General features: G+C 40.1%; 1 protein-coding gene across 1 annotated transcript in view; it reads right to left on the reverse strand.

Moving 5' to 3' along the window:
• The window catches only part of FRMPD1 (FERM and PDZ domain containing 1), a 195123-nt gene that overhangs the window by 52289 nt on the left and 124720 nt on the right, over positions 1–18114 (reverse strand). Inside the window, 1 exon segment of the mRNA XM_014586015.2 lies at positions 6748–6852. Coding sequence (XP_014441501.1) covers positions 6748–6848 — 101 coding nt within the window. The 5' untranslated portion in view covers positions 6849–6852.

The following is an 18114-nucleotide window of genomic DNA, read 5'->3' on the forward strand; positions in this document are numbered from 1 at the left end:
GCGTGCGTTCGCCAGACAGACAGAGACATAGAGACAGAAAACGAGAAATCACCCCCCAGGGGGGATGGTCACGCCGCAATCCCTTCTCCTCCATTCTCCTCTCGGGATCTTGGGCACGCACGCACACGCGCCCGGCGTGAGTTTTAAGCCACCGGGTCTGGGACATGAACCGCGGTCGACTACGTGGGAGTCCAGCGACATAGCCATTACGCTAACTGCTGGTTCCCTATAAAATATTTTTAAACTCTTAGATTGAATTGAAAAATAAGCCTTAATTGGGTAATTTTTGTAAGCTTCGAAGTAGTCAAGGAAAAAAATCTCATTTAACTACATAAAAATGGAAACTATTGTAGAAAAGAAAAAAATGGATAGAATTAAGTGGAAAAGTCACATTTAAGTCTCACTTTATTATTTCTACAATCATACAAGCTGTAAAGAAAAACTGTTAAAATTAGTTTAGGATGTGATGTCACTATGTTACAGCTTTTATGAAGCAGTTCATATACTGCATTGTTTACAGAGAAATTTAAAACACGTCACAGACCATTCGGGGCTTAGCTATTTCTAAAAGAACACTGGGACTGTAAATGTTATTTTCGTATTAGAATATGAAATCAAGTGGTAAGAGAGGAACTATCTTGATCATATCCAAATAATTTCCCATTCTTATAATTATAGGTATCACGAAGGCTTATACCTAACTGAAACGCAAACATTCACTCAAACTGACTTCCACCATTAGACTTTCATTATTAAGTGTAACAATAACCACCCACCGAAAATTAAGAAATTGAAGCAACTTTGAAAGTTGAAATTCTTTATGAGGAAAACACCTATTTAAGATGGTATAAAGTTCAAACATTATGTCTGGTGCATAAAAGTTATCAATTTGTTTAGTAATGTTTAGAAATGGAGACAGTTATTTTTGACTAACTCAGTCCTAGACAATTCACTTAGAGTCAGAGGTAAACTTTAGATTATATGGAAAACCATCAATTAAAGGAAAATAAGTACAACGAGTAGAAAAGATCAGAAGTTTAAAAGTCTGGAAAAAAAATAACAGAATTGCTCAAATAAGCAGGTAAAATGATATGACTGCAAGTGAATTTCTGTTGCTTTTTTCTGTACTGCAGAAAACATTTCAATGTGCTTCTTTCGTGTCTTGTCCCAGCTACCAGAAACTCAGAGCTAATGTTAGCAGTCAAATACTAAATTTGAAATTTAATTAAATTGCAATCTATTTCCAATATTTCTGCTCTTTAATTTTCCTATATGTTTCAAAATTTTCTTTTGGCATGAAGCGGGACAGAAATTTAAAATATATTTTAATAAGCAATATAGTCCCAGGGTCAGCAGGTGGCATAATGGTTGAGATGCTGGACTCCCACATGGTCAACAGCAGTTTGAGTCCTGGACCTGGCAGCTTGAAAATCATGTTGGACGCATGTGCGTGCATGCCCAAAATCCTGAGAAGAGAGTGGAGAAGAAGGGATAGCAGTGTGGCCATCCCCCTGGGGGATGATTTCTCACCTTCTGTCTTTCTGGTGAGCGCATATGCCTTATGCCAAAAGTAAATAAATAAATAAAATAAGCAATACAGTCCCTTACTATGAAAGCCCTTAATCAATAAAAATTTATTAAATACTATGCATTCCTCTCATGTTGAGGATACTTTGAAAAATAAGACCGTAACAGTTCCTGGTCTCACATATGACAAAAAGGTTGGTGTAGAAGGGCCACCAATAAACAAACAATAAGGTGAGGGAACTAACAATGAACAAGTAGATAAATGTGTACATTATTATCAAGTATGATGAGTAACTACTCTGGAGAAAATGAACAGGATGGTAGACACACTGGGCCTTAGGTGGTCAGGAAACGTCTTCTAAAGAAGGTGAGTGAGATTTAAATTTAACATAAAGAATAAGAAGCTGTCTTACAAAGAGGAGGAAAAAGAACTTTCTGAACCATGTGAACAACAAATACAAAATCCCTGAGGTCATGAAGAGATTGATTAGTTCCAACAACTGAAAGAAAACATACAAAGAAGAATGGTGGGCAAAGAAGCAAGAGGAACAAGATGAGCGTGGAGATGTAGGCTGGGGCCAGATCATGAAGAAGCTTCTAAGCCACAGCACAATGGAGGTATGCCACTGGATGGTTTTGGGTGGGACAAAGTGTGGTGGAGTTGCAGGCTAGTGTGTGGGACAGGAGAACTTTTGCATTTTGAAAAGTCCACTATAGCTATAGTGTGCAGAATCAGCAAGAAAAAAGGAAGTGTGAGTGAGTGACCATAGCAGTGACCATGGCAGGGACGGAGTGGCATGTACATCTGAGATATCTTTGCATGCAAACTGACAGGACCTACTGACGGGATGGACACAGAGGACTCAGAATGATTCTTTGGTTTCTAGATTAAGCAACTGAGGGGTAGGTAGTAATGTTTATTCTACTCCTGGGAAAAGTAATTATTTCAGTTTTCAGTTCTTGATAATTTTCAAATAATCCAAGGAACCAAGCCCAGCATGTATCAAGGTTTTAGGACTGCCGATAAAAAGCAAAGTAAACAAGGCTACATGTGATTTCTCCTAGATACACAGATTAGAAATGATGTCTTCCATGTGTGCTCACAGGAACCTTTCTATCTTTCTCAAGTACTTGGAAAACAAACTCCCTAGACACATGGAAAGATATTCAACATCACTGGCCATTAGGAAAATGCAGATCAAAACCATAAAAGATACTACTTCATACTCACTAGATGGCTACAATAAAAAAGACAGATAGTAACAAGTGTTGACAAAGATGTAGAGACACTGGACCTCTCATACACTGCTGGTGAAAAAGTGAGATGGTATGGCTGCTTTGGAAAAGGTCTAGAAGTTCTTCAAAAGACTAAACACAGGGACCAGCAGTAGCGTAATGGCTATGTTGCTGGACTCCCATGTAGTCAACCGCAGTTCAAGTCCCAGACCTGGTGGCTTAAAACTCACGCCGGGCGCATGTGCATGTGTGCCCAAGATCCCGAGAGGAGAATGGAAGAGAAGGGATTGTAGCATGGCCATCCTCCCGGGGGGGGATTTCTCGCTTTCTATCTCTCTGTCTCTCTCTGTCTGTCTGGCGAGCGCACGCACCCTATAGCAAAAACCTCTCAAAAAAAAAAAAAAAGACTAAACACAGAGTTACTACCTATTCCACTCCTAAGTATATACTCAAGAGAACTGAAACATATATTCAAACAAAAATTTTCATACAACTGCTCATACCAGCAGTATTCATAATAGTTCAAAAGTAGAAACAACCCAAATATTCATATTCCATACATCATTATGTGATATGTCATTTAATTATATATTTATATATAATTTGTGTTTATGTATCAACTCAAATGTTTATATCAACTGATAAATGGACAAAGAGAAAATATTCCATAATAAGATACTCTTTGTCAAGAAAAAGGAATGAAATGTTGATTCATGCTATAACATGGATGAACCAATGAACACTTTAAGCTAAGTAAAAGAAAACAATCACAAGAAAACATATTTTATGACTACTTATGTGAAATATCCAGAATAAGCAAAATAATAGAGATGGATAGAAAGTACATTACCTGGGACTGGAGGAGGGGATGAATGGGAAATGACTGCTAAATGAGTATGAGGTTTCTTTACAAATACAGAAAATGTTCTAAAATTAGATTGTGCTGACAGGTATATAATTCTGTGCATATACAAATATATATTAAAAATCACTGAATTGCACACTTTAAGTGGGTGAATTTTATGGTGTTTCATAATATGAGGAGAATTCAAAAAGTTGATAGAAAATATAATTAAAGGTAAAAATAAAAATATACATCTTATTTCTCAACATAAGCTCCATCAAGTTTAAAACAACTTTTTATAAAGGATGATACAAGCCATTAAGTCGATCTCTAGAATCTCATAGAATTCAGCCATGTCAATGCAGTTTTTTTTTTTACATTAATAACTGCAGAAAAATGGATCCCTTCTAAAGATTTTTTAAGATTAAAAAAGAAAATCAGAAAGAGCCAAATCAGGACTGTAAGGTGGATATCTAATGCTTTCCCACTGAAACTCTTGCAAATTTCCCTACGTGATGATGAGAACAAGCAGGAGCATTGTCATGGCGGAAACAGTCTTTGTGGCGAAACTTTCTCATGTGTTTTTCTGCTAAAACTTATTCTAAATTTCTCAAAACACTCTCATAATAAGCAGATCCTATTTTAAAACAATTTTTGCCAGAGGGCACATGCACTCACTGGAGGGGAGGGAGAGTGAAAAAGCACTCCCCATGGGGAACAGTCACATTCCACTTCTCTCTCCTTTCAGGAATTTGGACATGAACATATATGAGCCTGGAGCGTATATCAAGTAGCCGGGTATGGGACTTGAACCACACAGGTGGCCAGCCATGTGGGATCCACACACCTTATCCAGCATGCCAATGGATGCTATTGTTATTTTGCTCTTCAGAAAGTCATGGTGACGTTCCTGTAACCCAGTCACTTATGGGCTATAGGGATGATACCAATACTTCCACTGACCTTACGGAAAGCAGGACTAGAAGAAAAGAAATGGGCTCCAAAAAGTTGAACGCACAGGAGGAGCACTTTCATGCTGATTTTATAAACAAACACTGTGAGGCTCCATGGGGGAGGTTAAGTCTGCCTGTGGATTGGGGAACATTTCATGACAGTCCTAGCTTCTCAGTCAGGTCTTAAATTCTAGGTAGGTTTTGGACACATGGGGATGAAAAGAAGGTGCTATGATTGGGATGTGTTCCCTCAAAATTCATGGTTTACAGCTGTGGTGGCCATTATAGCAGTGTTGAGAGGGTAGAGGGTTAATTACTCACAGTGTTGTGAAGTAGGCACCCTGGGAAGTGATTAGGCCTCAGGATAGGGCCCCCATGAGTGAGTTCTGGTAGGTTTATAGGAAAAGGGGATGAGACAGACAGAGATACGCTCCACTCTGCTCAAGCTCCAGCCTTCTGCCATGTTATCCACCATCCATCCGCAAGAAGCCCTCACCAGATGTGGCCTGTCAACCTTGGACCTCCAAACCATGAATGAATAAACCTTTTTAAATTTTATTTTGTTTTAATTTTGCCAGAGGGTACATGTTCTCACCAGAGAGGAAGAGAACAAGTGAGAAAGCATCTCTGCCCCCTCCAGAAATTATGGTCATTCCACAATCCATTCTCATTTCTCTCTCCTTTCAGAATTTTGGACATACATGCACAATCACCCAGCATGGTTTTCAATCCACTGGGTCTGGGACTTGAACTTTACAGTTTGTCATGCGGGATACAGCCACAATAACCACCGTGCCACAGGCTGACCTTAAACCATTTATTTTTATAAATTACCCAGACTTGGGTATTTCTGTTATTAGCAACTAAACAGGCTAGAACAGAAGAGCTCTGACCCAGGAGACCAGACCCAAGTGATAAAAAGGAAGAGGGGGTGCTTGTGGTTGGGGAACAGAGATAGTTCAATAGCTGTACGGATCAAGGGTTGGTAATGGAAAGCCTTTAAATGTCAAACAAAATATGTTTAAACTTTGTCCTATAAGAAATAGGAACCTGGGGCCAGAGATAGCATGGTGGTTAAGGCACTGGACTCCCATCTGACTAACAGCGGTTTAAATCCTGGACCCGGCAGCTTGAAAATCACACTGGGTACATGTGCGTGTGTGCCCAAAATCCCAGGAGTAAAATGGAGAAGAGACTGTGACGTGGCCAACCCTCTCTGGAGAATGATTTCTGACTTTCCCTCTCACTGTCTCTCTCCAGTGAGTGTACATGCCCTATGGCAAAAGCCAAAGAAAGGAAGGAAGGAAGGAAGAAAGAAAGAAAAAAAAGAAATCGGAACCCATCAACAGTTTCTGAGCATAGGATGGGAGTGTCTTAAACAAGTCAGTCCCTGGGCCTCAGGTATTCCATCTGCAAAATAGGGTAATTTACCCCACCTTATCTCATGTCAGTGTGTGAGGATCAGAGACCTTGCTGCAGGGCAGCAGAGCTCTGAGTCAAGTTTATTTCTCAGCAGAACAGCTGTTTCCAGTTCCTTTAGAAGAATGCGTGTCTCAGAAACACCTGACATGTGATAGTTCATCTCTGTGGCAGGGCCAGATGGGAAATCCAAGACAGAAAACGAACGCTTTGAAATAGAACATACTTTAAAGTTGTCTTGTAGCAGTCAAATCAGATCTGTATTTGATTTCATTTTATTATGTTTAGAATGAAATAGGAACTGCAAGGAAGAAACAGCTGCTAGAAACAAAGGCAGAGAAGAAATATAAACAGCAGATTGCCTGACTCTAATATCAAGTACTAAGACAAGGAGAGAGAAGGAAATTCGAAGTGTGTGCGTTATGCATGTGTGTTCCAGAAAGTGTGTATGCACATGCGTATGAATATGCACGAGTGTGTGTGTGTTTATGTGTGAATGTGGTTGTTTCAGTGAGTTTGAGAGTTTGGGGTGAGTCTGTGCAGATGTGGGTTCATGTTGGGATGGTGTACAGGAAAAAGTCACTCTAGCAAAATGACCTGTATAAAAAGTGTAAAAATGACCTGTTTACCCTGCTCCCAACATACGGCGGAAAAACAAAGCAAGCTGGGGACAGCGATCCCAAGGTGTCGTCAGAACTGGCAAAACCTCCTCCCACAGGGACACCAAACCTTTGCAGACAGAAATCTCTGCTAGCCCAGGAGCCTTACCGGGCTGAGCTGTCCCGGGAGCGCCGGAGCCATCTTGCCACCATTTGTTCTATTCTGTGTGCTTTCCGGGTCTGGAATAAACTGGTTTCCAGCTCTTCCATTTACCTAAGGGGAAGAAGAGTGTTCTTAAGAAGGTCACCAAAAGGTTGCAAAGAGGAATCTGACAACTCAGGACAATGTTTCCCATATCTGCACATTTTAAGACATGCCAATCAAGAACTAGTGTTCTGGTCGAATCGTAACTCAACAGAAGGAGCAGGTATTCCATGCCACTTTACAGCTGTAGCAACCCTCAGCCCTAAAGACTCTGCAGTCCGGTTGTAGAAAAATGGGCTTTGGGGAACCAGCAGTTAGCGTAATGGCTATGTCGCTAGACTCCCACGTAGTCGACCGTAGTTCGCATCCCGGACCCGGTGGCTTAAAACTCATGCCAGGCATGTGTGCATGCGTGCTCAAGATCCTGAGAGGAGAATGGAGAAGAAGGGACTGCGGCATGACCATCCCCCCTGGGGGATGATTTCTCACTTTCAGTCTGTATGTCTCTCTGTCTGGCGAGCGCACACGCCCTATAGCGAAAACCTCTCCAAAAAATAAAAAAAAAGAAAGAAAAATGGGCTTTGTGTCTCAAACAGTTAAACATAAGATGAAAGAATCAAATAGATAAGATTTTTCAAAAAAATTTTAGAGGGATTTTTGCTATAGGGCACATGTGCTCGCCAGATAGACAAACAGAGGCAGAGAGACAGAAAACAAGAAATCACCCCTGAGGGGGAATGGCCATACCGCAATCCCTTCTCCTCCATTCTCTTCTCGGGATTCTGGGTACATGCACACAAGGCATGAGTTTTAAGCTGCCAGTCCAGGACTCGAACCACAGTTGACTACGTGGCTGTCCAGTGATGAAACCATTACGTCATTTGCCGGCCACAAGATTTTTCAAATTGTATGACTGCATCACAGAGTAAGAAATATATCTTACAGTGGGACACTGTCCTCCACCCCCAACTATGTGGCACCTCTGGACATGTTTCTGTTTTTCCTCTACTGAGAACTGCACGCACACAGAAGCATTCTTAATCTCACTGTGCAGATTCTTCTGAGAGCTGCTCTTTTGCTCAATACTTTATATTTAATTTTTGAACAAGCAAGCCACTTGTATAATTTAACACCGGCCTATAAAAAAGATATAATTACTGTACTGTGCACTTAAGATTTTAAGAGGGTAGATCTCACATTAAGTGTTCTTACCGCAGTAACACATGTATTTATATACGCGTGCTGCGATCCTCCTCCTAACCCAGCAGTCAGCCAGCATCACAGGTGCACCCACGCTGTTCAAGTCATCCCAGATCTGATCCCAGGGCTCCCTTCTATCCTTCTCTATTCTTATATACCCAGTCCCCAAACCCATATACCATCACAGCTCTCAGTCTTGATTCGTCTCTCCAGAGTCACTTTGCAAGAACAAATACAGAGTTTCTATGTCCTCTTACATCATACAGTGTTCTACGGGCATGCCTTTTTCTCTTTAGAATATATATCCTTGATAGATACTGCTTCATTCTACCGAGTATTCCGTTGTATGAATGCACTGTAACTTTGTTTTTGCTAGCTGGTGTATGTAGAAGAAGAGAAAGTACCCCCAACCCCAAGGGTTATGATAATGCCACAGTCCTCTCTCCTCCATCTCTCCTTCCTTTCAGGATTTTTGGCAAGCATGCACATGCACCTGGCATGTTTCTCATGTTGCCAGATCCAGGACTCAAACTAATAGTTGGTCATGTGGAATCTGGATGACTTAACCACCAAGCCTCAGAGCCAACCCGAGTGTACTACAATTCAAAAAGTCATCCTTTCTTGATAGACATCTGGGATACTGCCATCTTTGCAATTATAAATAAGACTGCATTGAGTTATGTTGTACATACACCATTTCTGCATGTATGCAATTCTATAGCTGGTAAGTTGCCAAATACTACATTGTTATTTCAAAAGTTACATGCATTTGTGATTTGGCATTGTCAGTTACTAAGAAAATATATATGTGAGCTTGAGATTATAGTTTCATGAAACAATACGTATTATTTTTCTTTTTTTATTTAATTTGCTGCTAGGCATGTCTGCTTGCCAGAAGAAAAGAGAGAGAGAGAGAGAGAAAGAAAGGGAGAATGAGAAAGCACACCCCTGCAGAGATGGCCATGCTGCAATCCCTTCTCTTTCCTTCTCCTCTTGGGCTTTTGGGCATACACGTACACGAGCCTGGCGGGTTTTTCAAGATGTAGAGTCCAGGACTTGAACCATGTGGTTGGCCAAATGGAATCTAGCTGCATTAACCACTCATTGGTCCTGTACTGATATTTTCTGCTCTCACTCTGTTTCAATTTTTGCAATTTAAGTTTATTTCTTTTTATTTTTCATAAGAGAGAGAAACACACACACATAAACATGGAGGGAGGGAGGGAGACAAGGACCCCCGACCAGAGTAGTGGTTTGAATGTGCTCCCCCCTATTCAAGTGTTGAGATCTTACTGTGACAAGACAAAGAGAGTTACAAGTTGAACCAATTATCATGTTGAAGGGTGAGGCCTTTAGAGGAGATTAGTGATTATGTGGTTAGGGCAGAGTCCCCATGAAATGAGGCAGACAGAGACCACATAGAACAAGGACCATGCTCTCCTGTCCTCTGCCATATTGGGATGTAGCCTCCACCAGAGGTGGCCCCTGGACCTCCAAACTGTGGGCAGAACAAACTTCTATTTTAATAAATCACCCATTTTCAGGTATTTTCTGTTACTGGCCACAAAATGGACTAGAACAGGGGTCTTTGCAATGCTTGGATCCTCCTCCTAACCCAGCAGGCAGCCAGAATCAATAGGTGCACCCATGCTGTTCAAGTCAACCCAGGATCTGATCCCAGTGCCTCCTATATGGCTCCCAATATTACATAACAGAGTCCTGGCACCCACGCCAACACAACACAACCAACACAGCATGGCCTACTTCACCTTTTAAAAATACTGGTCTGAACTCACCAAATTCATTTTATAACTCAAAAAGTAAACATGGAAAACAAGATATGACGTTGGGAAATAAACATAGAGAGCAAATAAAAAAGAATATGGAATCGTGTGGCTTAACAATACAAAAATACATTTGAAAACTTTGACAATATAGAGAACCAGCAGTTAGCGTAATGGCTATGTCGCTGGACTCCCACGTAGTCAACCGCGGTTCGCGTCCCGGACCCGGTGGCTTAAAATTCACACCGGGCACGTGTGCGTGCGTGCCCAAGATCCCGAGAGGAGAATAGAGGAGAAGGGATTGTGGCGTGGCCATCCCCCCTGGAGGTGATTTCTCGCTTTCTGTCTCTATGTCTCTCTCTGTCTGGTGAGCGCACGCGCCCTATAGCGAAAAACCTCTCAAAAAAAAAAACAAAAAAACTTTGACAACATGGATGGTTTCAAGGAAAATATAAATGATCTAAGAGGACTCTAGAACAGACAGGAAAACAAAAAAGACAATTACCATAGAAGAGTAATTTGTTAAAGAGCTAGCACCTTCCCCCCACACCAAAAGCCAGGCATAGATAAGTTCGAAGGTAAATTCTTACAAATCTATCCAAAGCTCAGGCCTGCTAGGTGGCAAAGCATTAACGCCCTGTTCAAGTGATGCTGGATCCATATGGAAGATTGCAGGTTTGATTCCTCAGTCAACTTGTACGTGCTGGGCACATGTGTGCATGATCCTGACTGTCTGGGAGAGGGATTGCAGCGTGAGACATCTGTCTCTGTCTTTGTCCCTAATGCATACATGCTCTCTAGTATAAAATAAATAAATAAATAAATAAATAAAGTTCAAAACAGTTGAAAGAGATTGTTTCTAAGAAAATAAATTAGGGACCAGCAGATGGCGTAATGGCTACGTCGCTGAACTCCCACATAGTTGATCATGGTTCAAGTCCAGAACCCAGTGGCTAGAAACTCACACCAGGCATGTGTGCATACGTGCCCAAGATCCCCAGAGGAGAAGGGATTGTGGCATGGCAATCCCCCCCGGCGGGTGATTTCTTGCTTTCTGTCTCTTTCCGTCTCTCTGGCTAGACCATGTACCCTATAGCAAAACATCTCTCTGGAAGAAAAAAAAAAAAAAGAAATTAGAAACTGAGGAGGACTGGGTCAGAAATTGTTAATTTCTATTATCATCCCTTAATGCTATTTTACTATTTTTTTAAGAGAGATTTATGCTGTTGGGCATATGTGCTTTCCAGAGAGACATAAAAAGACAGAGAGACAGAAAGCAAGAAATCACACTCCAGGGGGATGGCCATGCTGCAATCCCTTTTCCTCTATTCTCCTCTCAGGATTTTGGGCATGCATGTACACGCACCCAGTGTGAGTTGTAAGCTGCCTGGTCCAGGATTCGAACTGTGGTCAGCTACATGGGAGTTCAGCAATGTAACATTACTTCATCTACTGGTCCCCCTTGATACTATTTTCTTTGAAATGATTTAAATTATTTTTAACTTAATTTTCAAAATCAAGGTAAGATATGTTTATAGTAAAACACACAGAAAAATATAATTAAAATAAAATCATCTAGAATCCTACCTCCCAGAGTTATCAACTGTTAATTTTCCATTCATTTTCTGTGTGTGTTTTTTTTTTTTTTTGAGAGGTTTTTGCTATAGGGTGCATGTGCTCACAAGTAAGACAGAAAGAAAGCGAGAAATCACCCCCAGGGGGGATGGCCACACTGCAATCCCTTCTCCTCCATAATCCTCTAGGGGTCTTGGGCATGCATGCACATGTGACTGGCATGAGTTTAAGCCACTAGGTCCAGGACTTGAACTGTGGTTGACTACATGGGAGTCCAGCAACATAGCCATTACGCCAACTGCTAGTCCCTGTTTTCCATGTTTTGTTTTTTTTTTTAAGAGTTTATTTAGTTACTTATTTAGTTAAATTCATTTTAATTTGACCAGAGAGAGAGAGGTAAAGTGAGAAAGCAAGCCGACAAGTCCGGGACTAGAACTGTTGTTGGCTATGTGGGAGTTCAGTGCCTTAACCATCACACCACCTGTTGGTCCCCATTTTCTGTACTTATACATGTATTTTATTTCTTCATTTAGCCATAGAGCGTGTGCACTGCTGGAGAGAATGAAAGGGAAAATGAGAAATCACCCTTCAGGGGGATGGTGATGCCACAATCTCTTCTCCATTTTCCTCCTGAGATTTTGGGCACACACACACGTGGACACACAGTGTGAATTTTCAAGCCACCAAGTCTGGGACTCAAACCATAGTCAACCAAGTGGGACTGCAGCTCCTTAACCACCATGCCATCTGCTGGACCCTACACGTATGCATTTTGTTTTTTATCTCAACTTAGGATTTCATGAACATAATTCCCTATTAATATTTAAACATTTAAATCACCATTTAAAAATGGTTATATAGTATTATTTATCTGATCATAATTTATTCAATCTATTATTAGACATTTGTATTGTTTCCAATATTTTATATTATAAAAGCTTTACAATGAACATTTTTTAATGCCAAATGGTGACTTCCAGGTACTTTCTTGGGATAATTCCTAGAAGAGAAATTAAGCGTATGTTCATGATTAAGAATCAGGATGAATGCTGTCAAATTCCTTCCAAGAAGATATCAATCTTCATTTTTGCCAGGATACTCCTTATAAACATCGAATATTATCATTAAAAAATTTTTCCCAAAAGGATAGAAAATAGTGCCTAATTATGGACTTAATATTTATAGTTTGAAAAACACAGAAGACAAAAGTAAATATTATTTATACTTTCCTAAAAAGTGGATATTATCATTTTAAAAGTATTTGCCAATGGGATAAAAAGTAGCATCTAATTATTGGTTTAAATACATGCATTTTGAAAAAAGTAAATATCATACATAATTCTATCACATTTAAATTATGTAAACTAAATATTCTACTTCAAAGATCCAATTCATTTCTGAAGACATTAACACAGTTAACAACTGGGTATATATTGCTATTAACTTTCCCCTAAACCTATAAAGACTACTATTGTGTATACCATATTAAAATAACTTTTCCATAAAAATAGAACCATGTTGTACTCAGTGGTCTACACGTTCATTTTTTAATTTCACTCATTCATTTATTTTAATTTGACCCGAGAGAGACAGAGACAGAGAGAGAGAGAGGGAAAGTGAGAAAGTAAGCCACCAGATCTGGGACTCAATCCGTGTTCAGCCATGTGGGAGTGTCCAGACCTTAGTCACCGTGCCACCTGCTGGTCCCAACAGTTCATTTTTTAATCCGAATAAAACGTGGACATCTTTCTAGATCAGAGTTCATTACAGTTTTGATTTGAAATTATTTACTAGTACATCTCAACATTTTACATATTCTCTGGTCATTTATATTTACCTTTTGCTATTTTCCTGTCTTTGGTTTTTCCTTACTTTTTTATTGGAATGTTTGCCTTTTTATTTTCCTAACTTGTAAAGGCTCTATTATAATAAGAATTATTTGATGTTTCTTTGCCAAGGACACACAAAAATCCCACCATATTTCTGTGAGCCTTGCTACAGAGGATCAAGAATGTAGGTTCTGGTGTCCTGTCAATACAGAGACTAATCACAGAGGACGGGGGAATAAATGTCTAGCAAAACACACAGAATATTGTTTTTAAATATCAATTGCCTCATTCAGGCTCTCTGTGGGATCAAGTCAACTGGTAACTCTAGGATATGGGTATTAGCTTGTCTATCTTAGATCTGACTGTCACAACCTTCAGAGGTTTAGGAGACTTAAAACCAAGTCATACAAAGGTTCTTTGAAATATTGGGATGAGCAGTTAGCGTAATGGTTATGTCACTGGACTCCCATGTAGTCGACCTCAGTTCAAGTCCCGAACCCAGGGGCTTAAACTCATACCAGGTACATGTGCGTGCATGCCCAAGATCCCGAGAAGTGAATGGAGGAGAAGGGATCGCAGGGTGGCCATCACCCCTGGGGAGTGATTTCTCTCTTTCTGTTTCTCTTTCTCTATCTGTCTTTCTGGCAAGCGCACACCCCCTATAGCAAAAAGCTCTCAAAAAAAAAAAAAAAAGAAAGAAAGAAAAAAAAGAAATATCAGAGAATGTTTATCAGACAAAAACTTGGGAGTGGCCTATCTGATCATGATTCACAAACAATCCAAGGGTCATCATGTGGAAGATATATATTCCATGTGATTTGGAGAAGCAGAGCCAGGATTAGTAGGGAACTGCCCCAAAAGGGCATTCAGGGAAGACTTCTGTAGTGTTCCTTGTGATCCAAAGATGGAACAAGTTTCCTCAAGAATTATAGGTTGGGGCCGGTAGGTGGCATGGTGGTTAGAGGCTCTGGACTCCCACATGGCCGACCATGGTTCGAGTCCTGAACCTAGTGGCTTGCTTTCTCACTTTCCTCTCTCTTGTGAGTGTTCTCTCTCTCTCTCCTTCTGTCCCTCTCTTGTCAAATAAAATAAGCAAATAAATAAATAAGGCTAAATAAAATCATTTTAAAAATTAAAAAAAAAAAGAATTACAGGTTGAGTATCCCTTCTCCAAAATGCTAGAGATCAAAGCACTTCAGATTTGAGATTTGGAGGCTATTTTCACATAGATAATGAGATATCTTAGGGAGGGGACCAAGTCTTAAACACAAAATTCATTGATGTTTTATTAATACATACATCTCATATAAGTATCATGAAGGTACTCTTGCACAATGCTTTTGTATTACAGTGTTTTAATTGTTACTCATCACATGAGGCCAGGTGTGGAATTTTCTGATTGTGGCACCATGTTAGCACTCAAAAAAGTTTGGATTTTGTGACCTCCTAGGGGCAGAGGTTAAGAAGGACTGCTAGGGGCTAGGAAGGAAGGGAGTGGGGATAGAAGGTTGTTGATTAATGGACACAAAACTGCATACAGACTGGGAGAACAGTTTCTAGTGTTACGCAGTGGGAAGAATACAGAAGTTAGCAACTTGCTGTGTATATCAAACTAACTAAAAGAGAGGATTGTGAATGTTCCCAACACGAGTAATAACAATTGGTTAAGACCATAGGTATACTTATTACCCCGACTTGATCATATTACAACCTTGCACTAAAAAAACATGCTGTATCCGTACATATATGTACAATTATTTATTATTTTCTTGAGAGGTTTTTGCTATAGGGCGCATGTGCTCCAGAAAGACAGAGAGAGACAGAGAGACAGAAAGCGAGAAATCCCCCCCCAGGGCGGATGGCCACGCCACAATCCCTTTTCCTTCATTCTCCCCTCGGGATCTTGGGCACACACGCGCACACGTCTGGCATGAGTTTAAGCCACGGGGTCCGGGACTCGAACTGCAGTCGACTACATGGGAGTCCAGTGCCACAGCCATTACACCAACTGCTGGTCTCAAATATGTACAATTATTATATGTTAATAATGAATATGTAAATATGTAAAGTTAAAATTTCTTTTTGGCTATAGGGCACATGTGCTCACTGGACACACACACACACACACACACACACACACACATACACACCCAGGAGAGAGAGAGAGAGAAAAATCACCCCTCAAGGGGATGGCCATGCTGCAATCTTTTCCCCTCTATTCTCCTCTCAAGATGTTGGGCACACGCATGTGCCTGACATGTTTCTCAGGCTGCTGGGTCCAGGACCCAACTGTGGAATCGGCTATGTGGTATCCAGCACCTTAACCATTACACCATCTGCTGGCCCCAATTAAAAATACTTTTAAAGAGAAGTTTTGAATTTGGAGCATTGAGGATATTGAATTTTCAGTTAAGGATGCTCAGCCTTATTAAGATCTTGATCATTGAAGGATGCAGTAGAAGGTGCACTAAGATAGAGCCCGGGGATACTTCCATGGATCCCGAAACCAGAGGACATCTGCGATTACTTCCATATGTGCAATCGGAGGTCTCCACTAGAGCTAGGAGCAAAGTAAGATGAGAGTCCCTTTGTCCGTTGTCGTGAAATTCAAAGCCTGCACCAGCTGGAATAGCTGAAGTCCTGAAGTAACCACAGGACTGGGAGGTACAGAACCTCTGACTTCCACAGTGCTCCAGTCTCTGAATGACTGCAGAGTTATCGGAGAGCTCAAGCATATCCAGAAGGGTTGAAGACCACCAAAGCTTTCCATTCCTTTTGGTCATCAAATTGTGGTTGTTACTTACAGAGGACTGTTAAGAAATCGCTGTTAAATACAATTTAGCTAATTGATTTCTATAAACACATATGGTGCTAATTAAAATAATTTACATTCTATATCTGGACTGGGGGTAGCACAGTGCCTTCAACCAGGGATCCCCAAAGACCAAACAAATGGCTATATCAAACAAGCGGTTAACAGCCCTGACTCAGCAAGGTCTGAGCAGGAAAAGTTTACAGTCAAGGGAATGACCTGCTAATGGTTTTCATATTAGCTTCCAGATTGCTGGGCTAATGGAAGACAATAAGAGACCAGATAATCCCCAAACATTTTTATCTTTACAACCCCACTGCCAAGAAGTCCTTTGGCCTCGAATTGTTCTCTCATTCTCTGCTAGACCCATCTTCTTGTTAGGAAGTTTCTTTTCACAAATCTCACCTCTCTGCAGCTTCAGTCCACCCCAACAGTGCTGTCCTCTGGCTTCACCCACCACCACCCAGAACACGTCCGCTCTCTCTAAATCACCAGCCTCTCAAGCTTTGAACATAGAAATCTGTTGTCTTTATTTATTTCTTTAAAGAATTATTTATCTAGGGGAGCCAGTAGGTGGTATGGTGGTTAAGGGTGCTGGACTCCCACATGGCCGACCACGGTTTGAGTCTTGGACCTTGTGGCTTGCTTTCTCACTTTGCCTCTCTCTCTTTCTCTCTCACTCTGTCCTTCTCTGGTCAAATTTAAATAAATAAATAAATAAGTAAGTAAGTAAATAAAGTTAAATAAAATAATTATTTGTAAAAAAGAATTATTAGTAATAAATTTAAAGAGAATTACTTATTTAATTTTATTTATTTGTTATTATTATAATTATTATTTAATTCACCAGAGAGAGACACACACACACAGGGAAAGTGAGAAAGCAAGATGCCAGGTCTGGGACTTGAACTGTGGTCAACCATGTGGGAGTCCAGTGCCTTAACTACCACAACACGCACCTGTTATCTTTAAGTGTCATCTCCATCTGACTAAACATCCTCAGTTTATTCAACAAGACTGCTTTAGATGATCTTTCTCTAGACACACCAACTTGGTAAAATCTCTCTCTTTTTTTAAAGAGTTATTTATTTATTTATTATGATGATGATTTTAATTTGACCAGAGAGAGGGAAAGTGAGAAAGCATGCTGCCAGGTTCAGGACTCAAACCATAGTCGGTCACGTGGGAATCAAGCTTCTTAACCACCATGCCACCTGCTGGCCCCAGCAAAAATCTCTTAAAAGGCATAAGTTCCCAAAGTGAGCACACCTATGGTTGTTTGAAACAAAGTGAACATGAAAAGCCAAACCATCTCAAAATATTTTTCCAAATGGAGAAGACTAAATCTGTAAGGGTGATACTTACCTTAAAAGCAAAAAGACAATTAAGGATATAAACCTTTCAAAAGGAATACAAAAAATGATAATAAAAGACTTCAGGAAACTAATGCATGCTCTTAGAAATGGAAAACATCATCGGAGGCAGCAAAGGATAAAAAGAAACCGAAGAGTCAAGAATCACTTACACTACATTGCAATTTAAAAATAAGACTGGAGAGCAATTCAAGGGAAACTTTCAGACCTCGGATCAAATTGAGGATATTAAACTTCCAAATAATAGGGGCTAGCAGAGAAAATGGAAAAGGAACACACAAAATTATAATCAAAGAAATAATGAGAGGCAAATTTGGGGGGCTGAAAAAGACTTCTGTTTCAAATACAAAGAATTCAGAAAGCAATTCTCAAATGTGCCTCAAGGAAGTCTCCTTACACATCAAGTTCTTAAACTTCAAAGATTAAGAAATCATCCTTAAAGCCTGTTTCTAAGAAGGAAAAGAGCATGATTATTTGAAGAAGAAAATATTAGGTTCATATGTTTCGCAGTACATTATTGAAGCCTACACTCAAGTTCATTATTTTTCTCCTCGGGGGATGTAAAAGCCTTACAAATGATACTTGAGACTCTGTTACTGAAAGAAATTCGTAAGAGTCGTTCTGTAATTTTCAACCTACTAGTAAAAGTCCTTTGTCAGTTTCGCTTTCTTTTTTTGTCTTTTACCATTTCTTCTCTCTTTTAACTAATCTGTCAGCAACTTGAACATAACAATTATGCCTTTTTTTTTTTTTTCCAG

This window comes from Tupaia chinensis, unplaced genomic scaffold (genome assembly GCF_000334495.1).
Source record: "Tupaia chinensis unplaced genomic scaffold, TupChi_1.0 Scaffold000104_1, whole genome shotgun sequence".
Classification (NCBI taxonomy): domain Eukaryota; kingdom Metazoa; phylum Chordata; class Mammalia; order Scandentia; family Tupaiidae; genus Tupaia; species Tupaia belangeri.